The sequence below is a fragment of the Falco cherrug genome, chromosome 3, assembly GCF_023634085.1.
Source record: "Falco cherrug isolate bFalChe1 chromosome 3, bFalChe1.pri, whole genome shotgun sequence".
NCBI lineage: Eukaryota > Metazoa > Chordata > Aves > Falconiformes > Falconidae > Falco > Falco cherrug.
In genome coordinates, this window is record NC_073699.1 from 33,407,939 (window position 1) to 33,421,348 (window position 13,410).

The 13,410-nt window shown below is 39.9% G+C and overlaps 2 protein-coding genes across 4 annotated transcripts in view; one reads left to right on the plus strand and one right to left on the minus strand.

Annotated features, from left to right (window-relative positions):
- The window catches only part of C3H8orf88 (chromosome 3 C8orf88 homolog), a 32,279-nt gene extending 26,674 nt beyond the window's left edge, over positions 1 to 5,605 (plus strand). The window contains exon 5 of the mRNA XM_027814250.2: positions 5,411 to 5,605. Within this exon, the coding sequence (XP_027670051.1) occupies positions 5,411 to 5,419 (9 nt within the window). The 3' untranslated portion in view covers positions 5,420 to 5,605. The remainder of the gene's footprint in view (positions 1 to 5,410) is intronic.
- Positions 1 to 13,410, minus strand: part of NECAB1 (N-terminal EF-hand calcium binding protein 1) — a 66,679-nt gene that overhangs the window by 7,652 nt on the left and 45,617 nt on the right. For 2 of the 3 annotated variants that reach the window (XM_027814249.2, XM_055706159.1), the window contains 4 exons: positions 10,805 to 10,941; positions 8,233 to 8,345; positions 5,131 to 5,207; positions 772 to 825 (listed from right to left, as the gene is read on the minus strand). In XM_027814249.2, the coding sequence (XP_027670050.1) occupies positions 772 to 825; positions 5,131 to 5,207; positions 8,233 to 8,345; positions 10,805 to 10,941 (381 nt within the window). The remainder of the gene's footprint in view (positions 1 to 771; positions 826 to 5,130; positions 5,208 to 8,232; positions 8,346 to 10,804; positions 10,942 to 13,410) is intronic. The other variant, XM_055706160.1, reaches the window with a different exon arrangement.

Consider the following 13,410-nt stretch of genomic DNA (forward strand, 5'->3'; position numbering starts at 1 on the left):
AAATCTAATTCAACTCCTGTGATGAAATAAGGAATTTGATGGATCATCTATTTTGTTTATTTTTTCATGTTTATTTGATTTGCATTTTTGCTAGGTGCAAAGCTCCAAATTTAGGAGTGCTATGGTATTTGAAAAACATAGCTTGATCTTGGGACATAAACTTACTTAACAATTTATTTCTGGTTATGATTTTGGTTTTGTAAGTTGTAATATTGATGATTGCTTAGTACTAGATGCGGGACATAAACTTACTTAACAATTTATTTCTGGTTATGATTTTGGTTTTGTAAGTTGTAATATTGATGATTGCTTAGTACTAGATGCTCTCCCATCTTTCCTGATCAGGTTTCCAGTAGCAGTTTGGGAGGAATGCAGGCAGGCAGGAAGGCTGTACAACTGATTTAAAGCATACACACAGCGTTAGATGATCAGGAGCAAGAAGCTACCACCCCATAAACACTTCTGCCAAATTTGGTAAATCTTATGAATGACACCTTTTCCTCCTTATGTGAGTTGAGGTTTTGGCTCATTGTATCCTTAGAAAACAATGCAAAAATTAATATAAAAGTTTTGCCTACACATTCTAAGTTTTATTTTGTTGCCTCTTGCACAATGTATGCTGCTAACTAAAATGGATTCTTATCACTGGAAAAAGTGAGGATGGTGGTTTTTTAACTAATTTTTTTAACAAAAGAGGCCACGTGAGATTGCTGTCTCAATACTTGGCATTCAGAATCAAATGTCAAAATCATTATCTTGAAAAGCACTTACAGATTTTGCATTTTCTTCCAAAACTTCCTCTTCGAATGGCTCAAGCTTTAGGTCCTTTGAGGCAGTTGAAAAGAAAATAGAAATATAAGAGGCAATACTACAGCTCTTACCTCTTAAAAGAACTATTCCTATAGCTAGATTCCATTTTATCTCCAGAAGTTGTGATTAAATCCCTTCTTTATTAGCTATGTCAAACACAAGCATTGTTTGCAAAATCTTGTATGCTTCAGTGGGTTAAATCCAACCCAGGCTGTTAGATAAAGTTTGACTTAGAATGCTGAGCAGCATTTTCATTTCTAACACATCTGCTTGTTCTAAAGTGTATATTGGACTTAATTGAGAAAAGACAGATACTTTCTCAAATTGTCACATGGACTATGGACATAAGCAAGAATGGTAATTTGAAATGAACTGTCAGCTACTATTCTGCAATCATAAAATGATGCAGAAGAAACTTCTCTACAGGGGGCGTCGTGTGAGTGGGTATGGTTGCAAGAGTTTTCTAGCATTGCAAAAGATGTGCATCATGCTCTGAGTCAGGTTTCTCAGCTGTTGCACTTTCTTCTGAGGACAGGCTGGGCAGCAGCAAACAGATGCATCTGTGAGGCAGCAGTATGCTTGTTTGGCACACAGTCTGGATGCGCACTTCGTGAATCAGTGATTCATGCAAGTGCCATCTAGTAATGCACAAGAAATTATCCTTTACATGCTAGGCACATGCAGTACCTTCTAACCCACTGCCATACGGACATTCTGAAAAATGTCTGTATATTCTGAAAAATACCCATGTGCCTGAAAAAAGGCAGACTGATTCGCAATAAGCAGCTGGAGCAAAATGCACCCTTTGTTAGTGGTGCTTCACTTCTTACTGCATGCAACTCTTGTGTAACAAAGATAAAACATTTTCTTCCGCTTCCAGCTGGGTGAGGATTGATTAACCTCAGGTAGCAGCACAAATACTGTACTTGCTGAAAAGCCAACACAGAGGTGTGCAGGTAGAATTCAAATGAAGGAGGGGACCTCCACCAGCGGCAAGGGGCACAGAAAGGCAGGAGGGAAGCAGCAGTCACACAGTAATGACTGTGTCGCTGTACCTCTCCTGCTGAATGTGCATAGAAAGGCATGAATGTGTGTGTGGAGGGAAAAATGCCCAGCTTTAATAGCTCATTGGTCAGTGCAGGCACTGCAGATAAAAACCCTGAGGGAAAACGTGTGTTCCTGCGATTCTTCTATACTTTCAGTGTAATTTTTTTCTAGGGAAATTAATGGAAAAAAAGAGGAAAGGAATGACTCATGTTGTACTGCAAACTTTCTCTTAAGGTAGCAAGAAAAAAATTCTATTTTCCCCAGTATATATAAATTTAGAACTTGAGAGGAAAAAAAAAAGGATGACTTGGGAGACTGATTTATGGCTAAATTCACCTTTGACAGAAGGTGGCAGACAAGTTAGACAACACTAAATCAACCCTTCACCGGGTAGTTTTCCAGTAGGAACCACTGGTGGATAACTTGTTGGCCTCCTCCAGAAGTTAAAAATAATCTACAGTAGTTCTTCAGCAATGTTATGTTATTAGACAGGGCATGACTACACAGATGTCGTAAATCTACACAGCCAGCCTGCTATGACCTTGGAGCATGTGACCACTAGCACATAGTTCTTATCAGTGCAGAAAGAGTCTTGTGCATCGGCTGACTCAACGTTGAGCATGAGTGAAGTCCCCAGTGTGGAGAACAGAGGTCCTGCCATCCTGCCAGACAGTTATCGTGAAGCCTGGCAATAACAACCGATGCAGCTCAGAGCTGGGGCTTTAAAATGCCTCTGCAGTCCTGCCTCACTGCAGCTGAGAGTGGTAGCTTCTGAACTTGCCTTTTGGCATGACTGCTTGATCCTTTCTATTCTGTTTCAGGGCAAAGTCAAAAAGAGGAGTTTTAGTAGCTGCCGAAAGACGGCTGATATTTAACAGCTCTTACAGTTAGGCCTGGCCATGAGATAACAAAGTTAAGCAGATGCAAAGATAGGCAAAGGTGGATATAGGCTGTCTACTGGCAAAACTAGGTTTATCTAATTGCTATGTTTTATTAATCAAGTTTTACATCAATAAGGAGATAATTACAGGTCTGTGTCCTGCCACTGTTTCCCTTTGGCACAGCTCTTTTTCACACTGAGGTTCTCCATCTCTCTGTAGCAGATTTGATCATTTTATAAATCCCTGCTGTAAGTTTTATTTACTACAAAATGGTTGGCTACTCTCTGTAACGTTTGTGTTGCATTATTGCTGCATGCCAGGTTCCTTCTTTCAGTAACATTCTTTTAAATATTGTTTCCTTGAACTCCTTTTGGCATCAGTCCATGTCAGGAGGCAACTGTGGCAGGGCAGAGAGCTGCTGTTTCCAGAGCAGAGCTGGGAATAAAGCTGGACCAAAGAGGACAGTTACATTTCTTGATGGACTTTGACATTTCAAAATCCTATTTATATCTATTTGGAAAAAATCAAGTTGCTACTAAAATGTCATTAATGTGGCAACTGCTGTTTAATTGCTTTTCTTATGCAGAAATGACCTCTGGGAGGAAGCTGTTGTGTGCAGGCAGATGGGTATACCCTGGCCAGAGGCTTAATGGACAGAGCAGACCATAAGGAACTGCTGAGCATAGGAAGGAGCAGAGAAGCTGACAGAAGTTACAGACAGTGCCACAAGAAATGGCCGAATTTCACAGCTGGTTAAGGAGAAGTGATGAAAGAGACTATCGGACCTCAGGGATAACCGAAGGGAGTACTGAGCTTCTTTTGGAGAACAGTCTTGAAGGCCAGCAGTGCTGCAACTAATTGGTAATAAGGCTGAGATAACGGAAATACCAAATTTTGGTTCCAAACTGGGGCCAAAGGGGAAAAGTAATTAAGGGTCGTTTGTTCATTTGGGAGGGAGCAATGGCAAAGAAAGGTCAGTATGCTTGTCATGCTCAGCCCTGTGCTGGGTCACCACCATTTATTCTGTTTTCTTGTTAAATCCCTTACATATTTTCTGTGTGTATAATTTGCTGCTGAACTCAAGTTAAACTAGTGGGCAAGTAGGAGGGGATGCTTGTCTTCCGGGGCCCAAGGTCTAAGACAGAGCCTGGGTAAGGGACATGAGTCCTGCCACAAATACTAGGTAGACCTAAAGCCCATGATAATATTCACAGGGAAGCATCCATTCTCATCAGCTGGAAAGAAGGAATAGGATCAGGTTGTTGTATGTTCATGGTTCTGCAAGTCCTGCCTGTCTGTTTGCAGGTGCTGGTGAAAGCACTCGTGCTGGTGTGTGTGGGCCCATGTCCTTGCAGTATGTGCACAGCCTCAATACTGGTGAGCAGTGACCTGCAGGGAGGAGCAGCATCAGCCGCACTGGGACTGGAGCAACTCCTGGGTCCGAGAGCACTTCAGCCTAAAACCTCACCACTAGTGGACCAGGAGGAAGAAATATCCTGGGTCCCAAAGTCCACTGAATTCAGCCACTGCCTCAGCACCTCTCTGAAATTGTTTGTCTGTCCTTCAATAGGGACACTTTATGTAGAGAGCAACAAAGGAATTTATAACCTTACTTTTTCCTCTGCTATTCTTAAAAAAAAAAAAAAAATAAGATAAATCAGACACAGACATAAACCAATTTTTAAAACCTAGGGTAGCAATCAATCTGATTGAAAAAAAAAAAATAAATATTTTCTGTACAGACAGATGTTACTCAGGTTTTTACAAGCCCTGAGAAACCTTGGTATCATTGGATCAGATGAGTCATTGGTCGGACTCCCGGAGGGCTCTGCTTTGGCGTGGGAACTGCAGGCGGTCTCAGGGCTCTGGGAGCTGGTGCAGCTGGCTCCCAGGCAGGATGGTGGGGTTTGCATCAGCTTTTGGTTGAACTGTACTTATTAGGAAAATGTTTTAACCTTTATACATTAGTATTTCCTGATGGCAAAGGAGAAAACAAGACTTTCTGTCAAGCTTTAGTGGGAAAGTTTGGAGGAGAGAAAAAAATTAGATCCTAAAAAGGGAGGCTTGTCCCATGCTTCCCAAAACAAGCATAACTAAATACCGTAACATCCTTCAGTAATTGAGTAATGTGACTTTTCAGATCTTTATGAAAAGTTGGATCTGTGGTGATGGGAAGGGGAAAGGGAAGTGTGGAAAAAACATGATGCTCATGAAATAGGAAAGAAGGTGGAAGGAAACTGTAGGCATTTAATGAGTGTTAGCTGTCTTAGGTGATGCTGAAGTTTCACTCATTACTGTTTGGAAAGACTGTGACTGGACATTGAAAGCATTTGTGATTTAAGGATTGCTTTACTGAAAGTGAGAGAACAAACAGGTGAAAAGATATGCACACCTTCTTTTCCAGCCTGTCAATCAGCTTTTGAAGTCTGTTTATCTGGGTCATCCACTGGCTATCTTCCTCAATCCAACCTTTGGAAAATATAAATAATGAAGGTTTATGCAATGTTACTAAATACTGGAAAATGGTGTATTCATTTGTTTTATAAAAATTTTAGCTTAGCTTGTCGTTTATTTTGCTTCTTGAAGATTGTGCTGCAACTAGTTCAATGTTCATTTAGGTGTAACTAAAGGAAAGCTTGATTCTGACTATGATTTTTTTCTTTCCTTTTAAGATTCAATAGAAACCCAATACAGAATGAAAACCACATTCTAGATTAATGCCAGTACTTTTGAAATCATGCTGATACCTGAAGAAAGGAATGCTTTCCTGTGCAGATGGAACTGTCTCATAACCTGAGCACCTTCTGCTCAAAATGCAGAATCATCTTGGGGGCAGGTATGTTAAAGCTTTCCGTGTCTTAGTATTTTTCTTAGTTTGCCCTTTCTTTATCTTCTTTATGTGAACATTTCTATAAGTCAGCTGTTGTACTGCATAGCAAGCCTGTCTTTCAAATTCCTTTCAAATGCATCCCATGGAGGGACCACGTACTGTGTCTTGTCTGCAGTTCCTCTTTCCTCCGAGAGCAAGGTGAAAGAAAGGCAGCCAAGACTGTCTTAAAATCTCCTGGCATGGCCAATACAGCTTAAGTGATAGGATCTTACTTCCTCCTGCAGAGGCAGCAGACCTGCTGTAGGGCCCTGGCTGCAAGGACATTGCTCTGGTCAGCCTGCTGCTGTTCTTTGGGCCCTGACAGGATGCTTCCAGCAGGATTCCAGGGTTATTGAAAGGTTGAGTATGTATGTTCCTTCCCAATAAAAAAAATACATTCTTATGAACAGCAGAAAAGAATTGGATGTATACGCACAGCTAAATGATCTAGGTTTCTGGCATGGCATGTTGAGAAATCCCGATATTGAGGGATTCCTGAAGGAGTCTCCTAGCATAATCATAGAATGTCTCATATGCATGGGGAATAAGGGGCTTTCTCTTCCTCCAGAAAAGGTTCATTTAGCTGCAACAACTGTTTTTATACTTGCACTGTGAGGGGTTTTCAGCTTTTTTACAGTCATCTGCAATATGCTGTTTTAGGGGGTTTTATGTGTTCCTCCACTAATTACAGATATAATCTTGCAGTAAACTCTATAGCTGATTTAATAGCAATAACTGGATGTCCCTTGCAGCTAAAGATCCTTCTTTACCTTTCCAACAGAACAGTGTTATTAGGTGCTTGATGAATTGCCGCAATATGATTATTAGGATTGATTCTTCCTACACTAGGTTTTTCTAGAATAAGATTTTCATTTTGAGATGTGTAATTTCTGCCTGTGGTGACTGCAAAATTTTGACCAACTCAAGACTGATTATGTTTCATCATAATACCCTTCCTACGTTTACTTTTCTCCCAAGCTATGCAATCCAGCAGCAGAGGAAAGACTAAAGACACTGTGTCTCATCTCCCTGTATGGATAGGACATGCCCCTTTTCAGAAGACTTCTAGCTCTCTCCATCTCTACTGCAGTCATATTCATGACTGTATAATGACTTGATGTCATATAGCAAAGGTGAAGCTAGAAAATGTTCTACAAAGGCACAAGCATTTCTGAGCCTCTCTGAAGTCTCCTGAAAATTTTGCTTTTCTAAACTCTCAAGAAAATTGTCTATCAATCAGATGGAAAGGACAGTACTCAAGGAAACGAGTACGTACATTATGAGAGTAGTTCCTGGCATCACCCACAGTGTGAATGTAAGTAAGTAATTGCTCTATGGAGAGAGGAAGAAACTGAAGATTTTTCAACACATGCTTTTGATATATGTGTTCATTAATCTGCTCATTTTCCAGCTGAGAGTTCTTCTGACACTTGGACTATGTTGTCACCAAAGAAATCCTAATGCTGGGGATGTACCACAGGTGTCATATGCAGAGGAGGAAGAGTGCGGCTTTACCTGAACAAGTACAAAGGCTAAGGAAATGCTGGCTTGAGTGCTGGGTGTGTATACACACCTACAGTGTTACTGTGCATGTGGGTAGCAGGCAGTAAGGAGGAAGACCATGTGCCGAGAAACACAAATCTTGTCTAGGTAAATAAGCAGCTCTTAGAATAGCGGTGGAAGAAGATGTTCACTCTTTAGAATTACTTTAATACAATAAATGGATTTGGTACTACTCGCCCATGATTGGGTTCCTTCTGAACTCTGTGCATTAGGAGCGCAGTAACAAGGCTGTGTGACCTTGTTATGAACACTGGCAACTCACAGCAAGGGGCAAGGCATTATCCTGCATCATTGCATTGAATGAACGGCATCATCTGGTGAGTCAACAAGTCATGAATGTGTGTGACAGAAGGGTCTTCAAAACAGGGTTAAAAAAGAAGAGCTAAGCACATGGCTGCAAGCAGTGAGATCTGCATGGCTGGTCAAGAAGTGAGATTGACTCATCATGTACTTTGGTGCTTTGGTCATCTTCATGCCTTGGTTCTGGGAGACATCACTAAGCCTGGAGATGTCTTCATTGTGGCCTCATGCTGAATTTTGCTGCCTCAGAGAATCCTATTTACCAAAGTACCCTCTCATGTTTTCCAAAGCAGAAATGCTGTTTCAACTTTTTTTTTGTATCACCTTAAATATTTTTTTCTTTCAGGTTTTATATTTTCCCTCTCTGTTTCTTGTTTATTCCCCTCAGCTGGGCTGTAGGTCATGACAGAGAACTTGGTTCTGTAAAAGTTATAGCCTTCACCTTTTCATGCTTACCTGCAGACTACAAATACTACCTAAGAAATGTTGAATCAACACAGAGCCCCAAGACAATATCACAGCTTGGCCCATAATTATGTATGTATTTTTTATCAGTTCATATCTATGGGTACATGTTTATTTTCCTTATAGTGTGAGATAATAACTTCTATATTAAATTGAAGATTGATTGCTGTCAGTAAAGTATCTGAGTTAGTTACCATGTCTAAATTAAATTTTTGAGAGGAAGATACATGTATTTTTTTCTGTATGTGTGTATGTATGCATGTATTTTAAATACCTTTAAAATGTGAAATACCATACCTGTGCTAAAATGAGGGCTATTTGGCGACAAGCTGTTGTTCCTCTGAAGCCTTCGAGCTGAGCGTTTTCCCGGCCATTGAATTGAGAGCACTTCTGGTTTTGTTGGATCTTGTCTGCAGAGAAACACAGGAGACTTCATAAGGTAAAACATGGGAGGGAGCTCTCCTCTCTGTTCTTAAAAAATGTTCTTCAGTGTTCCCTTTTGAATTAAAAAAGGAGAAATACCTATTGAGACCACTGAATTCTTTTCCATATTTTCACTATTACTAATTAGTTGTGTTTAGGTTGCTAGTTAGTAGAGAAGTAAAAAAAATAAAAAAATAGGAGGGTTAAACTGGTGTAAATGTATCTTTTAGGGAGACAAAGCTCGAGGTCAGTGTCTGTCCGTGATGTGGTTCAGACCTGACCTAAGGAACCATTCACACCGTTTCTTTATTCACAGGAGTTTCGTAGCACCTCTGCAGAGGAACTGGAGTCACAAGAACAGCTAGAAGTGAGATATGAACCTTAAACATTGGCCCCTTCAGCTTAAAGATTGAAAAGATAAACAGCAACATACATATGTTAATAAAGAAGGAAAACTGATGAGAATTAGTTAATATTGAATGGCAGGCAGGTATGTTTCTGGGACTAGTATTGAAACACAGCAGATATAGAAATGACGAATTTGTACTATGATGACAGTCATTGAAGCTTGATAGTTTGTGTGAGGACTGAAGGCTGTCTCTATATGGTTCTCCTTCATCATCCAGCTGGAGAGCAGTGAAGGACCAGGACTATGGTTACTTTTAAACAGTTAGTTCTATGAGTGGTTGCAAAGAATATTAGACAGTAGCCTAAACAGTTCGGTAAATAATTCCCAGGTCACTGCTTTGGAAAGCTATCAGGTCTCTTGAAGCACAGAATGAAGGGTCACCAAAAGCTCAAACAATATGTTAAGGGGATGTTTTAAGATGGTATTTTCTGCAGCATAAGATCCCTTCACAGTAAGCCAAATCATGGCAGTTCCCCACTGTGAGCACTCTTAAATTACTTTAGGAGTGTCTTGATGGTATTTTGATTCGGACAGTTTGCCCCTGAGTTGTTAAACACAACTGAAGATGATTTTACATAGGAACTGGGGCATCTGCACTAGGAACTATTTTCTCAAAAATAGCTGTAGTTAAAGTACTGAGTTTGCTTGGCTTTTCCGTTGCTACCTCAAAAAATGGGGAAGATGGTATTTGGCATAACAGCGTCACAACTCTCTCTCATTTTCTTAGCCATAAACCAGATTCCCATCCAAGAGGATACTTCTGGACAACTGTACTGATATCACCAGAGAAGGAAGTCTCCACAATACCCTACCAGTCAACGCAGACGGGAAAGCTGGCAGCAAAAGGGATGTTCATATTACCCCATTCTATACACCCAACCATGTAGTCTGAGGCATTCAGATGGTCTTTCTAGATTGCATTTCTAGAGTCTGTCCTAAAAGGCAAGTCAGAGAAGAAGTCAGTGATTACTCCAGAGCACGTAAGAGCATCTAAGTTAGGCTCCAGCTCTGAACAGGCCATTCAGTACTTCTTTCTCTCCGATCAGTTGTCTGGTGAGCCTGGAAAGACGTAGGCATGAATGAAGGTAGGGGTGTGCGGGTGTGTGTATAAATAAATAATAGATAGATAGATAGATACTGTGCACACTCAGTGCACACTCAGCCTTTCAAAACCTGCTTGATTCCTGTGGTCAAGCTGCTGGCGCAAACCCCCAGTGTATTATTCATGAACTTCAGAGAGCTCAAAACCAACAGCAAAACAAACAAGAAAATAACATTTCCAAAAGAAAGAATGAAAAAGCAATGCATTTTAAAACATATGAAATGTTAAGATCTTATTTGTTCATGAAACACTAGAGTTTGTATTTCACTTTCCCCATCATCTTTAACGATACCATACTAAGGAAAACAAATCCATAAAGCCAAGTACCTTTCAAAAATGTTTTGATCCTTGATCCTACAAACCCTCACCTATGACGTCATGGTATTAAATTCAGCTAAACCCTTGATGGATATAAGTTACCCAGGTGATTGAGAGTGGATAGAGTTAGATGTTAGCCAAGATTATGACCCTGTGTTCTAGGAAGAAGCTGTAACAAGCAAGAGCCTGAGTATTTCTCCTCTTAACATTCAGACAGTTGTGCAACCAGAAATGAAAAAAAAAAATAAAATAAAGCTGGAAGAAATAGACAAGGAGACAGTCAGTCATCTTAGTAATTTCAGAGCTCTTCACATTGCAGTGGTCTGGGTTTTGCATTTGATATTAGTCAATGGATTTAAAAAGAAGTCAAAGGAGCAAAGCCTAGGATGTGACAAAAAGGTCCTTCTACATGCAGTGACCACAGGATCAGATTGGAACCTGTCTGTATTCAATTTCAGGAAAACTGTTAGTAAGTTCCTATATGGAACAAAAAGTGTATCCTTGTTTCTGCTGTTACTCCCTACAACAGGTTGCTGGGTGAAATGTAGAATGGCCTTGGAGGTTCACAGTGACCTGACTCTTCACCCCCTTCACTGCAGCTGGACAGGTTTTCTCACCTCTCCTGCCGAGACTGCTCCTCCGTGGTTTCCATGGCACACTCCAGGGAGTTCTGGAGGGACTGAAGCTGGTTCAGTGTTTCCTTCAAAAGAAAGCGAGTCACAAACTGCTCCAAATTAGAAGCTTCCTGATAGCCCTGAAAATCACATGAGGGGAAAAAAAACAACCAAACACCAAAAAACAAACGGTAAGGATTTGCCTACTAAGTTAGAAATATGCCAGGAGAGATTTAGACTTAATTCAGAAAGGAAGCAGTTTGGATGTTCTCATGTTTATACATGCAAACTGAGTAAGCAACCTTCATGTTTCTGGACAAAAAGTCCTCTGAATTTCCAGGTGTAGACACTGATCCCACCCAAGCTGAGAGAGGCCCAGGTACACAGTGGCACAGCATAGATTCTACTCAAAAAAACGTCTTTTTCTTAGATTTCTTAACTCCAGTTGATGGCAGTACCACATTACTTCTTAAGTGTGGAAAAGCCAGCGCATATTGACAAATGCAGAAATCAATTTAAAGTTTTTATTCCCATCCACTCTTGTGAAAAGACGTCTGCCCTGTCTCTTGACGGTGATTACGGGAATAGCCTTTGAGCAGAGCACGTGCTTAGTGATACTCCCCCTGGAAAACTCCACCAGCAGTTTGACTGACGGACTGCCTGTGCCACAGAGACTGCCTCCTGAATTTTACAGTCTTTGACTGATGCTTGTTCCTTTAACTTGTTTAATTATTTTTGAAACCATGTATCTGTATATTTCACAATTACATGAAATGCATGTCTAAATGTTCTTTGAGTTGGAGCTTGGTTATTAGAAAAGTTTGCACCTATATTTAGCAGTCTGTAATGGTTCTTTGTGTAACAACATTTCCAATATATTTTATGTGTTCGAAAATATTTATGCCTATTTTGTGTAGATAATTTCAGAAAAATTCTTATACCTGCTCTCTCCCTGGCCCAATGATTCATATTTCCATGGATCGAGTCAACTTGTAACTTTTCTGGCAATCCCAGATCTACAAACCCCAGTGACATGCAGGTAATGCTGTATGAGGGGGGTCACCTACACAATAATATAAACATCCTCTTTGCTTTTTTCTCGTTAATAAATTTAATAAAGAGGATAGAGCAGACCCCTAGAGCCTCTGCTTACTGTGTATAGCTCCCATCAGGAACAGAGAAGGAAAATGCACTTCCATCTCAAAGTCTGAATTAATTTGTTGCCTCCTACTTGGATGAAAGTATGCTGGTATCCATTTTTCATATGCTCTAGAGTGTTTATGTGTGCAGAAAACCCACTAAGCTGATCTTGGAAGCCTTTGGGTACCATTTCATCTAAAACGGTTTCATAAAATATGAGGTGCATTGAATAAGATTTCTCTGGTCACTGCATCTGAAGATAGATGGTCTGTTATCTCCAAGCTTTAAAGAAAACTTGTCATTTGAATGGTGTTGCTGCCTCCTCTAGCCGAGAACCCATTTGAGTATTTTTGGCAATGCATATGGGTATTTTTAAGCTCTTCCCTGTTCTTCCCAGTGTGAATTACAGCTGAAATGCCTTTTTGACTTAGAATTTTTGCAAGTATGTGTTTGCAATCAGAACATAAATATGGGATGTTTTGAAATCTAAACATAAAATAGAAGATCTAAGATAATAACTTTAAAAGCATTTTGCTCTCTAATAAGAGCAATTTATTCACAACGTATGCATGTTATTGTTAGTTCTTCTTGGAAGACTTCTGCTACAGAAACCTCAGATGTTAAACGACCCATAAATCACCAGAAATTAATTACATAGGAGCTTTATGGTCATCTATATTTACTTCTTCTGTCTTCAGATTAATCAGGTGAGAGCCACCCTCTGACAAATAATTTCTTATTTACACATTTTTAAAATAGGTACTCATGGGAGGTTGGCTGTCTACCTTTTGAGTAGCTCACCTTTTGAGAGACTCACATCAGTCCTATAAATAACATTTATGGCAACCTTTATGATTACTAAATCTTAGTATGCAATAGGAAAGCTGGTTTTTTTCCTCTAAATTGTCTCCATTGTAACTGATTTGAAACTTTGGTGCACCTAAAAAGATCACTTAATTTCCAAAAATTTTGATTCTCTGTGGCATGTTAGAACAATGTGTGTGAATCTGTGTAGCATGGACAGCTAAGTAAAACCCTGGAGTAGAAATCCAGGTTATATTTTAATTTTTCAGCTTTTGCCAGTGCTCTTGGAAGTAAGTGAACAAAACGGTACAGAACTGACCATTTCTTGTAAGTTTTTGAATACCAAAGCAACCTCACAAGAGGAAAATAATCAAAGTGTTTTAAAATTCCGGGCATCCAAAAAGTTAATGCTACAGATACCTCCATATAGCTTCCTGCTCATAATCATGGTAAATCTGATACTGGCATGCTGAATTACAACTTAAACAGTACATCAATGCTGTTTCATTTTGCAAACCGTTCAGGTGGGTCCTTGCTAATGGGGGGTATCATATAAACGTTAGCTGTGTAATACTTGCTACTGTCTGAGGCTTGCTGCTTTTTGGCTTCTTCAGAAATGCTTTCCTGCATCTGAAAGTTATTGAGGTGGGTTTTTTTTTCATCAG